Below are 17,500 nucleotides of genomic sequence, written 5' to 3' on the forward strand. Positions count from 1 at the left end.
TGCTTTGAAGAATGTATGTGAGAAATACTTAGAAAAGCAAATGGATTTGTATGTAGCATTTATGGATCTGGAGAAGGCATATGATAGAGTTGATAGAGATGCTCTGTGGAAGGTATTAAGAATATATGGTGTGGGAGGCAAGTTGTTAGAAGCAGTGAAAAGTTTTTATCGAGGATGTAAGGCATGTGTACGTGTAGGAAGAGAGGAAAGTGATTGGTTCTCAGTGAATGTAGGTTTGCGGCAGGGGTGTGTGATGTCTCCATGGTTGTTTAATTTGTTTATGGATGGGGTTGTTAGGGAGGTAAATGCAAGAGTTCTGGAAAGAGGGGCAAGTATGAAGTCTGTTGGGATGAGAGAGCTTGGGAAGTGAGTCAGTTGTTGTTCGCTGATGATACAGCGCTGGTGGCTGATTCATGTGAGAAACTGCAGAAGCTGGTGACTGAGTTTGGTAAAGTGTGTGGAAGAAGAAAGTTAAGAGTAAATGTGAATAAGAGCAAGGTAATTAGGTACAGTAGGGTTGAGGGTCAAGTCAATTGGGAGGTGAGTTTGAATGGAGAAAAACTGGAGGAAGAGAAGTGTTTTAGATATCTGGGAGTGGATCTGGCAGCGGATGGAACCATGGAAGCGGAAGTGGATCATAGGGTGGAGGAGGGGGCGAAAATCTGGGAGCCTTGAAGAATGTATGGAAGTCGAGAACATTATCTCGGAAAGCAAAAATGGGTATGTTTGAAGGAATAGTGGTTCCAACAATGTTGTATGGTTGCGAGGCGTGGGCTATGGATAGAGTTGTGCGCAGGAGGATGGATGTGCTGGAAATGAGATGTTTGAGGACAATGTGTGGTGTGAGGTGGTTTGATCGAGTAAGTAACGTAAGGGTAAGAGAGATGTGTGGAAATAAAAAGAGCGTGGTTGAGAGAGCAGAAGAGGGTGTTTTGAAATGGTTTGGGCACATGGAGAGACTGAGTGAGGAAAGATTGACCAAGAGGATATATGTGTCGGAGGTGGAGGGAACGAGGAGAAGAGGGAGACCAAATTGGAGGTGGAAAGATGGAGTGAAAAAGATTTTGTGTGATCGAGGCCTGAACATGCAGGAGGGTGAAAGGAGGGCAAGGGATAGAGTGAATTGGAGCGATGTGGTATACCGGGGTTGACGTGCTGTCAGTGGAGTGAATCAAGGGCATGTGAAGCGTCTGGGGTAAACCATGGAAAGCTGTGTAGGTATGTATATTTGCGTGTGTGGACGTGTGTATGTACATGTGTATGGGGGGGGGGTTGGGCCATTTCTTTCGTCTGTTTCCTTGCGCTACCTCGCAAACGCGGGAGACAGCGACAAAGTATAAAAAAAAAAAAAAAAAATATATATATATATATATATATATATATATATATATATTTTTTTTTTATACTTTGTCGCTGTCTCCCGCGTTTGCGAGGTAGCGCAAGGAAACAGACGTAAGAAATGGCCCCCCCCCCATACACATGTATATACATACGTCCCATACGCAAATATACATACCTACACAACTTTCCATGGTTTACCCCAGACGCTTCACATGCCCTGATTCAATCCACTGACAGCACGTCAACCCCGGTATACCACATCGATCCAATTCACTCTATTCCTTGCCCTCCTTTCACCCTCCTGCATGTTCAGGCCCCGATCACACAAAATCTTTTTCACTCCATCTTTCCATCTCCAATTTGGTCTCCCTCTTCTCCTCGTTCCGTCCACCTCCGACACATATATCCTCTTGGTCAATCTTTCCTCACTCATTCTCTCCATGTGCCCAAACCATTTCAAAACACCCTCTTCTGCTCTCTCAACCACGCTCTTTTTATTTCCACACATCTCTCTTACCCTTACGTTACTTACTCGATCAAACCACCTCACACCACACATTGTCCTCAAACATCTCATTTCCAGCACATCCATCCTCCTGCGCACAACTCTATCCATAGCCCACGCCTCGCAACCATACAACATTGTTGGAACCACTATTCCTTCAAACATACCCATTTTTGCTTTCCGAGATAATGTTCTCGACTTCCACACATATATATATATATATATATATTACTATTATATTTTACATATACATATATAGACATGTACATACTCATGTTTGCTTGCCTTCATCAATTCCTGTTGCTTCCCCGCCACACAGGAAATAGCTTCATTGAGATAATGCAAGGATACAGACAAGAAAGGCCAATCATTCACACTCAGTCTCTATCTGTCATGTGTTATGCACCGAAACCACAGCTCCCTATCCACATCCAGGCCCCACACACCTTTCCGAGGTTTACCCCAGACACTTCACATGCCCTGGTTCAGTCCAATGACAGCATGTCGACCCCAGTATGCCTAGTTATTCCAATTCACCCTATTCCTTGCATGCCTCTCACCTTCCTGTATGTTCAGGCCCTGATCGCTTAAAATCTTTTTCAATCCACCCTTCTACCTCCAATTTGGTCTCCCACTTCTCCTGGTTCCTTCTACCTCTGACACATGTATTCTCTTTGTCAATTTTTCCTTACTCATTCTCTCCATATGTCCAAACCATTTCAACACACCCTCTTCTGGTCTCTCATCCACACTCCTTATTTCCACACAGCTGTCGTACCCTTTCTTTACTTACCTGATCGAACACTTCACACCACATACTGTCCTGAAACATTTCATTTCCAACACATATAACCTCATCTGTACAACCATATCTATAGCCCATGCCTCACAACCATATAATATTGTTGGAACTACTATTCCTTCAAACATACCCAATTCTGCTCTCAGAGATAACGTTCTGTCCTTCCACACATTGTCCATTGCTCCCAGATCCTTCACTCCCTTGCCCACCCTGTGACTCACTTCCGCTTCCATGGTTCCATTCGCTGTAAGTCCACTCTCAGATATCTAAAACACTTCACTTCCTCCAATTTTCTCCATTCAAACCTTACATCCCAATTAACTTGTCCCTCAACCCTAGTGAACGTAATAACTTTGCTCTTATTTACATTTTCTCTCAACCTTCTCCTTTCACACACTTTTCCAAACTCAGTCACCAAATTCTGCAGTTTTTCACTTGAATCAGCCACCAGAGCTGTATCATTGGCAAACAACAACTGACTCACTTCCCAGGCCCATTCCTCCCCAACAGACTGCATACCTGCCCCTTTCCCAAAACTCTTGCATTTACCTCCCTAACCACCCCATCCATAAACAAATTTAACAACCATGGGGACATCACACACACCCCTGCTGTAGACCAGCCTTCACTGGAAACCAATCACTCTCCACTCTTCAAACTCATACACATGCCTTAGATCCTTGGTAAAAACTTTTCACTGCTTCTAGCAGCTTAACTCCCACACTGCATACTCTTAAGACCTTCCACAAAGCATCTCTATCAACCCTACCATATGCCTTCTCCAGATCCATAAATGCTACATACAAATCCATCTGTTTTTCTAAGTATTTCTCACATACATTCTTCAAAGGAAACACCTTTTTAAAGCATTTACAGCTTGAATTGAAAGTCACAACAAATTTACCTTTTCAATAAAGTAGTCGAGAGTAGCAGACATAATGGCACCTCCACTGATAGCTGTACCAAGAATAGTCAGCCCTTTCTGGAAATACAGTGTCAGGATGGCCAGCAATAACCCTGCTGCCAGCAGGATGCCTACTACTGGCCACACACTACTGGGAATCCACCTGATGATGACATAATTGCCATTTGCTAATTTTATAGCATTTTATTATAAACCCATTCCTTAAAATACCAGCTTTTGAGTTATCAGGTCTTAAATGTACTTTTTTTTTTATTAAAAATTAGAGATAAAAGATGAAAAAAAAATTTTAAGCTTGTATTTCATTTGCTTCTACACAGTAACATTACCATATATTCTAGTGTCAGAGTTTATGACTGATCAAGATGACCATTTACTCAATTCTATATGCCTCCATCTTGGCTGATATCATGGTTCCCTCTGTCTAAGTTTTTATTTAAAGTGATTTAATCAATTCTTCTTCATTGTAATGGCTTATTAACCTGTTATATTCAGCTTCTATTCTTATAGGCTGGATATTTAAAGAAAATAACATGGCTTTCCTCAACAACTGATACATCAAATATGCTGGTATTCAAAGGACTGAATGTATTTTAGAAATAATATTTTGATTTTTCACTGAAATCTTTTACAGCTCATTAACTCAATTCCTGTCATTTAAATTCAAGGTCAAAACTTATCCTACACATTCTTTCTGTACTTATATCTTTATCATTCTGGAGTAATATATATCATCAGTAAAATAAACTTCATCCTTACCAGTTGTAGGCTATGGCAATGCCAGCTACTCCAAGAAAGAGTCCAGTATGTAATCCTGTCATGAAGAGACCCACATACTGGACCAGCATGGTGATGAGTCCGAACATTACGCCTGCTCCCAAAGCCACCCCAGCATTGCCCATCAAGGGCAACAAATCTTCACTGAGGCAGATCAGGTACACTACCACAGATGCAAAGATGAACCCAGTCAGAAACATCACAGCCTTGAAGCACCGGTAACCTGAAGTTGTTTTGGAAACATCAAAAATCTATGTTTCACCTAAACATGTAATGCAGAGTTCAAAAAATTTCAAAAGCATAAATTTAATCATTGCCAATTTTTATAATTAAATTCATCCATGACAGAAGTTTTGATGTATATTTATATATCAATGATTTATCAAACTGCATTTTCAAAGCTGACCTGTACATGACACTATTTACACTATGTAAAATCAATCCACAATTCATATAATGCTTTGCAAACTGATACAGCCTTTTGCCTTCCCAGCACTATCTGCTCTGCATACCAGTGAAACTGTGGCAAAAAAGTGGCCAACAGGCAATGAGTTGTGAGAGTTCTGATTTTCAATATGAAAGGCATCCTTTCAAGAAGCCATCTGTCCTATGGAAAGAGAAATGCAGCTCCTATGACCTGATGGAAGCAGCAAGCAACCTGATTAAGTAAAGTGCCTGGAAGACAGACAGGGATTTGTTGTGAGACGACACATGTGCTTCCAGCTTGGTACATATATGTTTGCTCAGGACCTAAGAAGATCAAAATAGTGCTGGAGACTTGAAGGAATAACCAAAGTTACAGTTGTTTTTTGGAGATGTGGGAAAATGCCCTTCCCTGTCTCCATGATCCTGGCTAACTAATTCATCTAAGGATGAGACACCATTCAACATTCTACTTCAGTACATCTGCATAATTATCCAGTGAGGGGAGGCAAGTTATATTATAGGTTCAGGTCCTCTCTGCAAGGAAGTGGAGGACCTGAAAATCAGGTAACTCAAACCCATTTCATTTTAAAGAGTCAGAAATCATATATCTTCTCTTCATAAGTATGACAAAATAAGAAAAAAGTGGCAGTAGAAGAGAACATTTCAAACAGTCATCAGAAAAAATACCTCTCTTAAGATGTATTCATTTTCTTCCCTGGGGCTGTAGACTCCTAAGGAGTAATGCAGAGGTGGTAGTCCTATCCATAGTTACGATATGATTTTACTTTATAAACAGGTACACCACCAATTTTCTGGCACTCTTGGTTCCAAAGCCTTGCCGTTTTAACCATTTTGCCAGACCAACCATGGTCACATATTAATAATTCATCAACACACCTCTAACCCACTAATAAAACATCTCCCATGTATCTAAAGTATACCATGGACAGCTAGAAATTTAAATTAAAAAAATTTTAAATGTAAATTAAATGAATCAATATGGACTGATGTTTACATTTGACACCACGATTGACACTCATATGTATTAGAAGCCATAGCTAGGGTTAGATTTAAGCAAAATAAGCTTATGGATGGGGTTGTTAGGGAGGTGAATGCAAGAGTTTTGGAAAGAGGGGCAAGTATGAAGTCTGTTGGGGATGAGAGAGCTTGGGAAGTGAGTCAGTTGTTGTTCACTGATGATACAGCGCTGGTGGCTGATTCATGTGAGAAACTGCAGAAGCTGGTGACTGAGTTTGGTAAAGTGTGTGAAAGAAGAAAGTTAAGAGTAAATGTGAATAAGAGCAAGGTAATTAGGTACAGTAGGGTTGAGGGTCAAGTCAATTGGGAGGTAAGTTTGAATGGAGAAAAACTGGAGGAAGTAAAGTGTTTTAGATATCTGGGAGTGGATCTGGCAGTGGATGGAACCATGGAAGCGGAAGTGGATCATAGGGTGGGGGAGGGGGCGAAAATCCTGGGAGCCTTGAAGAATGTGTGGAAGTCGAGAACATTATCTCGGAAAGCAAAAATGGCTATGTTTGAAGGAATAGTGGTTCCAACAGTGTTGTATGGTTGCGAGGCGTGGGCTATGGATAGAGCTGTGCGCAGGAGGATGGATGTGCTGGAAATGAGATGTTTGAGGACAATGTGTGGTGTGAGGTGGTTTGATCGAGTAAGTAACGTAAGGGTAAGAGAGATGTGTGGAAATAAAGAGAGCGTGGTTGAGAGAGCAGAGGAGGGTGTTTTGAAATGGTTTGGGCACATGGAGAGAATGAGTGAGGAAAGATTGACCAAGAGGATATATGTGTCGGAGGTGGAGGGAACGAGGAGAAGTGGGAGACCAAATTGGAGATGGAAAGATGGAGTGAAAAAGATTTTGTGTGATCGGGGCCTGAACATGCAGGAGGGTGAAAGGAGGGCAAGGAATAGAGTGAATTGGATCGATGTGGTATACCGGGGTTGACATGCTGTCAGTGGATTGAATCAGGGCATGTGAAGCATCTGGGGTAAAGCATGGAAAGCTGTGTAGGTATGTATATACATGTGTATGGGGGTGGGTTGGGCCATTTCTTTCGTCTGTTTCCTTGCACTACCTTGCAAACGCGGGAGACAGCAAAAAAAAAAAAAAAAAAAAAAAAAAAGAAAGAAAGCTAAGAATCTCACAGAATTGTGGTATCACCACCATCAAGTGCATTATAAAGAATGTACATAAGCGCGCCCTACACACAATGCCATCTGTGGCTGCAGTGTCTTGAATCAGAGGGTAATGTTAAACTGAAAATATTATTTACAAATGCTGATGGATTAGTAGTATGTGGTAAAGAACTGGAATTTAAGGGTCATATAAGGGAAAATGCACCTGGTATTGTTGGAGCTGTGAAAATAAAACTCACTAAAGAGATAAGGTCTCACTCCTGTTCAGATGGGTAAATGATAGTAAGGAGGGAAAGAGAAGGCAATTGAGGTGGAGGAGAAGAAGGGATAACTTTTAAGTTTTGGGAAATAATAGTAAATGGTCCATTCATATGGTACTTAATGGGAAGGGTAAATGCATGAAAGAAGTGCATATTGCTGTTGATATTATGTAAACTTAAAAGTATTTTAGCAATCCTGAACAAATATACAATTCAAACAATGAAGGAACAACCAGGATGGTACATGAAGCATTAAAATATGCACTTTTCAGAAAGGGTAAAGAACCAATAATAGGGGAATTTCATATTATGAAAAATAGATAGGCAGAATTTGGATTCTCATTTGAACAAGGAAACATGGAAGCAAGGTCTTTGAGTGTGTACAGGAAACTTTCATATAACAGCATATCAGTGAACACACTTGGGTGTGAAGGACTGAATTACCATCATTACTAGATCTTATCTTCACACATAAAAGCATGGGTAGTGAAAATATCTTATGTAATACATCAACTGAAAAAGGTAGTCAAGTAAATGAGGCTACTAAAAGAGCAGAGATGAGACAGGACTTGAAGTGGAGACAGAATCATGGAAACATACATAACCTCAACAATTTCTGTGGTAGAAGAGACTGGAATATGGAGTTCAGTGGCCAGGATCCAGGACATTTTGGTGAAAGGTTCTACGATACCTACATATGATGAGGTAGGAAGGTATCTCTGTCCTCAAATACGAAGGGAAGGAATAGAAAGAACAGTTTAATCAAAGATGTTACAAAGCAAGGGAGCTTCAAGAAGACCAGAAGCAAATGTATAGGTGGCACTTTAGCCAAACAGAATATGTAAGATGTATGAGAGCAAACTGTTAGGTAAAGAGCTAATTAGACTAAGGGTTGAGAAGGGAAGACTTGTAGAGGATGATGTAACGATATGTAAGAAATGAATAACAAGCTTAAAATTCTTTTCACAGCAGAAGACCCTATAGCTTTAACACTAGTGATATAGGATGGGGAGGAGGTTTTAGAAAACACTGAGGTGTTTAGAAAAGACATTACAGAATATCAAAAGGTTTTAATCCATATAAGCATTCTAGTCCACATGAATTTTACCATATATGCTGAAGATATGTGCAGATACACCAGAGATACTGTTCAAGAAGTTGCTGGAGAAAGACAAAGAGTTAAGGGAGTGGAGTAGGGCAAACTATAATCCTGTTTATAAGAAAGGAGAGTGGAAAGAGGCACAGAACTAAAGAGTGGTCTTCATGTGTAAATTTCTGGGAAAGATGATCAAAAGCAAATGGATGACTCTGTACAGAGGAGAAATTACCTAAGAGACAACATGGTTTTAGGGGAAGGAGGTCACGTAAAAAAACTCGGATTTCTATGAGAGAGTGAGCTCTGTCTTAAACAAAAGGGAAGGCTGGATAGGTTGTATTTGGACTGCCAGATAACATTTGAAACTATTGCATAGGAGGCTGATTATGAAGCTGGAGTATCAGGCATGAATAAGGGAAAGACTTCTTCAATGGGAAGAAAATCATTTAAGTGGAAGGGAATGAAGGATGCATGTCAGAGGAGCTTCTAATAGGTGGAGTGCCATAGTGTTCTGTTCTGGAACTTTTGCTCTTTTTCCTCTTTGTGAATGACATGTCAGAATGTGTGAACACCAATCTGAATGTGTTTACTGATGATGCAAAGATTATGAGGGAAGTTAAAAGCATGGAGGATCATATCAAATTACAAGAGGATCTTAACAGACTCCAAAGTTAGTCTGGTACATGGTTGAAGAAGTTTAGCCCAAGTAAATGTTGAGTAATGAGGATTGATCACTGCAAAAGAAGGTATACACATGATTTAACATCTAGCAGGAAACAAGCTGCAGTAATCTGTGAATGAGATAGACTTGCGCGTCAACATTGTCCCTAACCTGTCACCAGAGTCCTACATATGGAGAATAGTCAACGAGGCTTCCTGTCAGCTTGCAAATATTAGAATTGCATTCACGTCACACATAGGCCAAAACTAAAATATGCTTTTCAGCTTTGGTCACCGCACCTAAAGAAGCACAGAGCTAATAGAGAAGGTACAGTGGAGAGCAACAGGGATGGTATCAGCATTAAGAAATCTGAGTTACAAGGAAAGGCTACAAGGCCTTAATATGCCCACCTTGGAAGAGAAAAGAGTGAGGGGTGACCTGATCACTGTCTTTTAAGTTTTTGAAACAGATTAATGATGTAGACAGTGAACAGTTCTTTGAGAGATGTTGGGATGGAACAACCAGAGGACATGAAATTAAACAAAAAATTCAACTTTTAAGAAAGATGTGAAAAGATGGGGATATTCAGTAAGGTGAAAGGAAATGGTGAATAGCTTGTGGAGTTCTGTTCTTCAAAAGGGCTAGTAATTTGAAATACCTTGTTTAAAGAGAGAGACATACATAAGTATATGCATATGGTAAGAAGGCATTATGGAATTACATATTAATTGACAGCATGCAAAAGAGAGTCTTGGAGATGAATGTACTAAGATGGTGGGATAGCTGATCATTACCTGGTGGAGGCAAGGTTTAAGGTTTGGGAAGGTTTTCGGAAAAGGGGAAACGATTTGGGTTACAAGAGGGAGCTTAAAGCAAGTGAGCTTGGAAAAGAGATCTGTGAGAGGAAATACCTGAATGAGTTGTGTATAGAATGACAAATGATGAGAGGAAAATAAGCTTGGGGAGTAGGTGAGGAATGGAAGGTGTTCCGGGAAGCAGTGTTGGCATGTGCAAGAGAAATGTGCTGCAAGTGTGAGGTCATCAGACAGGAGAGGAACAATGTGGCTTCAGGAGTGGCAGAGGATGCATGAACTGGGTGTTTGCTTTAAGCAATGTATGTGAGAAATACTTAGAAAAAACAAAAGCATTTACATTTGGCATTTAAGATCTGGAGAAACATATGGCAGAGGATGCATTTTCTGGGTGTTTGCTTTAAGCAATGTATGTGAGAAACACTTAAAAGAAACAAAAGGATTTACATTTGGCATTTATGACCTGGAGAAACATATGACAGGGACGTAAAGATGCCTTTTGGAAGGCTTTATGAATATACTGTATGGGAGGAAAGCTACAACAAGCAATAAAAATTGTAATCAAGAAAGTAAGGCAGTGTATTTGTAGGAAGAGAGGAGAGTGAATAGTTCCAGGTGAAGGATGGTCTGTGACAGGGGTGTGTGATGGCACCATGGCTGTTTAATTTGTTTATGGATGGGGTGGCGAAGGACATAAATGCAAGGGCCTAAGATGCAAAGGGAGAGCATGCAGTGTATTGGTGGGGTGTGTGTTTGTGTGTGTGTGTGGGGGGGGGGCGCTCGGAAGTAGGTCAATTGTTGTTAGCTGATGACACAGCACGGATGGCAGATATGAATGAGAAACTGCAGAAGTTGGTGCCTGAGTTTGGGAGAGTGTGTGAAAGGAGAAAGTTATCATATTTAGCAGGACAGATACAGGTTAGTAGCAAGGGTGTTTGCATGAATGGAGAAAATTTTGTGGAAGTAAAGTATTTTAGATACCTGAGAGTAAACATGATAGCAAATGGAACTATGGAAGCAGAAATGAGTATATGGGTGAATGAATGAATGAAGTAGAGTAGTCATTATCTGAAAGGGTGAAAATGGGCATGTTTGAAGGTATAATTGTCCCAGTGATGTTATACAGATGCAAGGCATGAGTTATATAAGAGGATGGGTGGAGGAGGGTGGTTGTGTCAGAAATGAAATGTTTGAGGACAATGTGTGGTGTGAGGTGGTGTGATTAAAAGGGTAAGTGAAAAGTTTGGTAATAAGAAGAGTGTGGCTGAGAAAGCTGAAGGGGGTGTGCTGAAATGATTTGGACACATGGTAACAGTGAGTGAGGAGAGATTAACAAAGAGCATTTATGTGTCAGAAGTGGAGGGAACGGTAAGGAGCACACCAAACTAGAAGTGGAAGGATGGTGTGAAATAGATTTTAAGTGATCTGGGTCTGAATATTAAGGAGGGTGAAAGGTATTGCAAGATAAAGTGAACTGGAGCAATGCAGTATACAAGGTGCAACAAATTGTCTATAAACTAAAGCAGGGCATGTGAAGCAGCCAGGGGAAATCATGGAAAATGTCTGTGGGGCATGGAGGCTGTGGTCTTGGTGCCTTGCACATGATAGCTTCGTCTGCTCCTGGTGCTACCTTACTAATACGGGAAACTGTGAATAGATATAGAAAGAAAAGGAATATTTTTTTTGTTTGCTGTTTCCTGCATTATTCATCTATGAGAATATCTCACCCAAATATAAATCTCCAAAATGATTTCATCTACATACCCAGCTCTCCATGACACTATCCTACTAATTAGCCAGACTCTTGAAGCCTACATCACCCTCATCTCCACCTCATCCACACATCATGTTCTTCAGGGACTACCCTACTCCTATATCAACTCACAATATAGCCTCATCCACAAACCAGATCCTGTGGGCCTCCTCAGTAAACCAGGCCCTGTAAGACTACATAATTATGTCTTTCATGACTGTCTCATCTCCTCACCTTTATATCAGGCTCCCCTAAAGCAGCTCATCCACTTACTAAGTCCTCATGTCATCTGTACGCCAGGCTTTCCAAGATGACTTCTTCCACTAACCAATCTATCATAACTATGCACATCAACAAACCAGGTTCTCTGCCATTCCAGTACCCACATTCAAGGCACTCAAATAACTACTTCATGCACAAAGTAGGCTCTTCAGAGCTACTTTCATATGCCTAGCCTTACTAAACTACCTTACCCAAGCACTAGACCCTTTAGGACTACTTCATCTTTAGCCAAAGCTCTGCAGGACTTCCTCCGCAAAACCTAGCATTTCCAAATTAAATTCTCCACATACAAGACACTTAGAGAATTTGTTCACGTCGATGGCCTTCTTAGATTACCAAATAAAAATAACCAGACTCTCTGACAATACTCAAACCACATCAGGGCTCTCCAACACTACCTCACCCCTTGACTAAGTTCTCCACCACTACCACAAACACACATCAGGCTCATTGACATCACCTCACACCCATACCAGGCTTTTCAACACGACCTTACCCATACCAAGGTCCTCCAACATCTCCATACCAAGCCCCCTAACAAAACTGACCCCCATATCAGTTCGTCTAACACTATCTCACCCCTTTTACAGGCATTCTAGTACTACCTCACCACATACCAGATGAGAGAGACTGAGAGTTAGTTAGTGATGAGGAATGAGGATACTGTAGGTGGAGTTGAGGAATGACTGACTCGGAACTGGATGCAAGGAATGGCAGTGCTGTGTATGGAGACGTTGTTGATCTCACGTGATGACTGGTACCGGAGGGTAAAGTAGGGTGAGAGAGGTGTTTATGGACACAAGTTGATGAGAACGTTTGTCTGTGCGAGTGGTGAAGTGTAGGTGACCAAGCCCAGGCTATGAGAACTAGGAATGGTGTTCATGATGAGAGACAGGTAGTGCATGTGTTTCTTCACATCACTTTTCCCATTCATTCTTTCCCATGGATACTTACATGCGTGTGGTGTAGTGGTAAGGTATGTGCTAGGATGGGTCGCGTGACCAATCCGCTTTACAAACCTCATATGTGGCATTGCTACATGTGTTATACTCGTGTTGTCCCGTCTCTTAAGCCCTGTTTATATATTAGGTCTTTGTTTATATGTGTTCACTCACACACACACACTCCATCCCAAGCCTAATAATCAAATTTCTGGACAAGCCACGAAGTTATTCGAACCTGTAAGGGCCATTGGGTCATTGTTGAGCGACGCCTACCATACCATTTATGTGAATAAATAAATGAATTTTATAATATATATATATATATATATATATATATATATATATATATCAGAACGTTATAAAACCTCTTATTCTGGAACTGCTGTCTCCAGGTGCAGGGCCCCGCCCACTCACTGTGGGCCTTCATGTGTCCCAGGAGTACTTAAGCAGAATGCACAGGTACGTACTAAGTCAATGGCTCACTCAAATTCGTGCGGTGTGCGTCGTGATGAGTCCTCTAATGCGTCACACTTGGGGTGGAATCGCTGCTCAGGAAGGAGCCGGAAGGGTCATTCATCTTTAAGGTGATTACGACCTCGGTGAACACCGACTCTTCCTGCTTTTTTTTTTTTTTCTTTTCCATTATCTCGCTCGCTTCTCTTTTCTCATCGGCGTGTTATCATTGGGTCGCTGGAGCGTGCGGGCCTCGATGTGATATTTGCATTTCAATAGAAATGCTTTTGTTTTGTTTTTTTGTCGTGTTTCACTTATGGTTCGTTCATCTTTTATCATTCCTGGGTCTCGTGTGATGTTTCGAGTTTGTGGTCAGTGTGCCTTCCAGTTCATCTGACACCTTTGCCCTCCTTTACCGACTGAACGACGAGTCTTTCTGAACTGTAATTCAATTGCGCCACGTACAGTAGGAGGGTCATAATTGTTCCAGTCGGTGATGTGGCGGCTGTCTCCACTATTAGGGGACCACTTGCTGTTATGTGCCGGGTGAGTGAATGTTTGGATTGATTCTGTGGTCAAACAAACACCTCTGTTGTTTTAGAACTCCACTGTTTATTCAAAATGTTTGTAGGCATAGCCCGCACACCCACTTGAAAGGCTTGGTAATTTCTCTTGAGCATGTATGTGGCAAGATGGTCCGTCTTTACAGCTGGGAGTAATGAGAGACGCTACGTTAGATGCTACTGGAAATGGTGCAGAAAATGGCATACAGAATCATCTTCGGCACACACACACACACACACACACACACACACATATATATATATATATATATATATATATATATATATATATATATATATATATATATATTTTTTTTTTTTTTGCCGCTGTCTCCCGCGTTTGCGAGGTAGCGCAAGGAAAAAGACGAAAGAAATGGCCCAACCCACCCCCATACACATGTATATACATACGTCCACACACGCAAATATACATACCTACACAGCTTTCCATGGTTTACCCCAGACGCATCACATGCCCTGATTCAATCCACTGACAGCACGTCAACCCCAGTATACCACATCGATCCAATTCACTCTATTCCTTGCCCTCCTTTCACCCTCCTGCATGTTCAGGCCCCGATCACACAAAATCTTTTTAACTCCATCTTTCCACCTCCAATTTGGTCTCCCACTTCTCGTTCCCTCCGCCTCTGACGCATATATCCTCTTTGTCAATCTTTCCTCACTCATTCTCTACGTGTGACCAAACCATTTCAATACACCCCCTTCTGCTCTCTCTCAACCACACTCTTTTTATTACAACACATCTCTCTTACCCTTTCATTACTTACTCGATCGAACCACCTCACGCCACAATATTGTCCTCAAACATCTCATTTGCAACACATCCACCCTCCTCCGCACAACCCTATCTATAGCCCAAGCCTCGTAACCATTTAACATTTTTGGAACCACTATTCTTTCAAACATACCCATTTTTTGCTTTCGGAGATAATGTCCTCGCCTTCCAAACATTCTTCAACGCTCCCAGAACCTTCGCCCACTTCCCCACCCTGTGACTCACTTCCGCTTCCATGGTTCCATTCGCTGACAAATCCACTCCCAGATATCTAAAACACCACTCCCCTCAGCTTTTCTCCATTCAAACTTACCTCCCAGTTGACTTGTCCCTCAACCCTACTGTGGTTAATAACCTTGCTCTTATTTACATTTACTCTCAGCTTTCTTCTTTTACACACTTTACTAAACTCAGTCACCAGCTTCTGCAGTTTCTCACCCGAATCAGCCACCAGTGCTGTATCATCAGTGAACAACAACTGACTCACTTCCCACGCCCTCTCATTCACAAGAGACTGCATACTTGCCCCTCTCTTCAAAACTCTTGCATTCACCTCCCTAACAACCTCATCCATAAACAAATTAAACAACCATGGAGACCACGCACCCCTGCCGCAAACCGACATTCACTGGGAACCAATCACTTTCCTCTCTTCCAACTCGTACACATGCCTTACATCCTCGATAAAAACTTTTCACTGCTTCTAACAACTTGCCTCCCACACCATATACTCTTAATACCTTCCACAGAGCATCTCTATCAACTCTATCATATGCCTTCTCCAGGTCCATAAATGCTACGAACAAAGCCATTTGTTTTTCTAAGTATTTCTCACATGCATTCTTCAGAGCAAACACCTGGTCCACACATCTTCTACCACTTCGGAAACCACACTGCTCTTCCCCAATCTGATGCTCTGTACACGCTTTCACCCTCTCAATCAATACCCACCTATGTAATTTCCCAGGAATACTTAACAAACTCATACCTTTGTAATTTGAACACTCACCTTTATCCCCATTGCCTTTGTACAGTGGCACTGTGCAAGTATTCCGCCAATCTTCAGGCAATTCACCATGAGCCATACATTAATTGAATATATTCACCAACCAGTCAACAACACAGTCACCCCCTTTTTTAATAAATTCCACTGCAATACCATCCAAACCCGCCTTCATGCCGGCTTTCATCTTCCGCAAAGCTTTCATTACCTCTTCTCTGTTTACCAAATCATTTTCCCTAACCATCTCACTTTGCACACCACCTCGACCAAAACCCCCCTTTATCTGCCACTCTATCATCAAACACATTCAACAAACCTTCAAAATACTCATTCTATCTTCTTACATCACCATTACTTGTTATTACCTCCCCATTAGCCCCCTTCACCGATGTTCCCATTTGTTCTCTTGTTTCACGTACTAAATTTACCTCCTTTTATTCCTAAAATTTAATGATCCTCTCTCACCCCAACTCTCATTAGCCCTCTTTTTCACCTCTTGCACCTTTCTCTTGACCTCCTGCCTCTTTCTTTTATACATCTCCCAGTCATTTGCACTATTTTCCTGCAAAACTCGTCCAAATACCTCTCTTCTCTTTCACTAATAATCTTACTTCATCCCACCACTCACTACCCTTTCTAATCTGCCCACCTCCCACGCTTCTCATGCCACAAGCATCTTTTGCGAAGCCATCACTGCTTCCCTAAATTCATCCCATTCCTCCCCCACTCCCCTTACGTCCTTTGCTCTCACCTTTTTCCATTCTGCACTCGAGTCTCTCCTGGTACTTCTTCACACAAGTCTCCTTCCCAAGCTCACTTACTCTCACCACTCTCCTCACCCCAACATTCTCTCTTCTTTTCTGAAAACCTCAACAAATCATCACCTTCGCCTACACAAGATAACGATCAGACATCTCTCCAGTTGCACCTCTCAGCACATTAACATCTAATTTTTTTTTTCCCCGCTTTAGCGAGGTAGCTTCAGGAATAAACAAACAAAGGCCTCATTTGCCCACATCCACTCCCGAGCTACAATGCATAATGCACTGATCATCTACAGCCAGGCCCCTACATATACTTCAAAGGGGATGGATTCCTCCAGTAGCAGGCTGTCACAAAGGGAAATTCAAATAAATATTGTGATTTTTGTGGTTAGTAATAGCTTATGCAGATATAATTAATATCTTATTTTGAAACATGTATCTGAAAATCAGCTTAGGTGTCGGTTAACTTTTTCAAATCGTTTGGCGTACCTGATTGAAAGGAGATGAATTAAGCGGTACAGGCTGTTTAATTAAGTCACGAAGCGTTACGCTTCGGTTAATCTATGAACATACCGTTACACCCCGACTAATCAAGTTACACAGCGCAACAGCCCGGCTAATTAAGTTTGGTAATGGTCCTATACGTACGAAGAATTAAAATGTTCAAATGACGACAGGCTGGGTCTTACGACCCTGCAAGACAAGAGAAGCAAAGCCGCTGATGATGCCTTTAAAAGGCATTTTATATATATATATATATATATATATATATATATATATATATATATATATATTTTTTTTTTTTTTTTGCTTTGTCGCTGTCTCCCGCGTTTGCGAGGTAGCGCAAGGAAACAGACGAAAGAAATGGCCCAACCCACCCCCATACACATGTATATACATACGTCCACACACGCAAATATACATACCTACACAGCTTTCCATGGTTTACCCCAGACGCTCCACATGCCCTGATTCAATCCACTGACAGCACGTCAACCCCGGTATACCACATCGATCCAATTCACTCTATTCCTTGCCCTCCTTTCACCCTCCTGCATGTTCAGGCCCCGATCACACAAAATCTTTTTCACTCCATCTTTCCACCTCCAATTTGGTCTCCCACTTCTCCTCGTTCCCTCCACTTCCGACACATATATCCTCTTGGTCAATCTTTCCTCACTCATTT

The 17,500-nt window shown here is 41.5% G+C and overlaps 1 protein-coding gene and 1 long non-coding RNA gene across 7 annotated transcripts in view; one reads left to right on the plus strand and one right to left on the minus strand.

The window, feature by feature from the left end:
• Positions 1-4,471, plus strand: part of LOC139765467 (uncharacterized) — a 58,365-nt gene extending 53,894 nt beyond the window's left edge. Inside the window, exon 3 of the long non-coding RNA XR_011716664.1 lies at positions 4,333-4,471. This is a non-coding gene — a long non-coding RNA (uncharacterized lncRNA). The remainder of the gene's footprint in view (positions 1-4,332) is intronic.
• The window catches only part of LOC139765466 (transmembrane protein 198), a 653,673-nt gene that overhangs the window by 28,997 nt on the left and 607,176 nt on the right, over positions 1-17,500 (minus strand). For 5 of the 6 annotated variants that reach the window (XR_011716663.1, XM_071692843.1, XM_071692844.1 and 2 more), the window contains exons 4-5: positions 4,330-4,570; positions 3,553-3,715 (exon numbers count right to left, since the gene is read on the minus strand). Coding sequence is in view for 5 of the 6 variants with exons in the window: in XM_071692843.1 (XP_071548944.1) it covers positions 3,553-3,715; positions 4,330-4,570 (404 nt within the window). In the remaining variant the exon portion in view is untranslated. Of the gene's footprint in view, positions 1-3,552; positions 3,716-4,329; positions 4,571-12,742; positions 12,890-17,500 lie in introns of those variants that run through there. The other variant, XM_071692848.1, reaches the window with a different exon arrangement.

Source organism: Panulirus ornatus, chromosome 55 (assembly GCF_036320965.1).
Source record: "Panulirus ornatus isolate Po-2019 chromosome 55, ASM3632096v1, whole genome shotgun sequence".
Classification (NCBI taxonomy): Eukaryota; Metazoa; Arthropoda; class Malacostraca; order Decapoda; family Palinuridae; genus Panulirus; species Panulirus ornatus.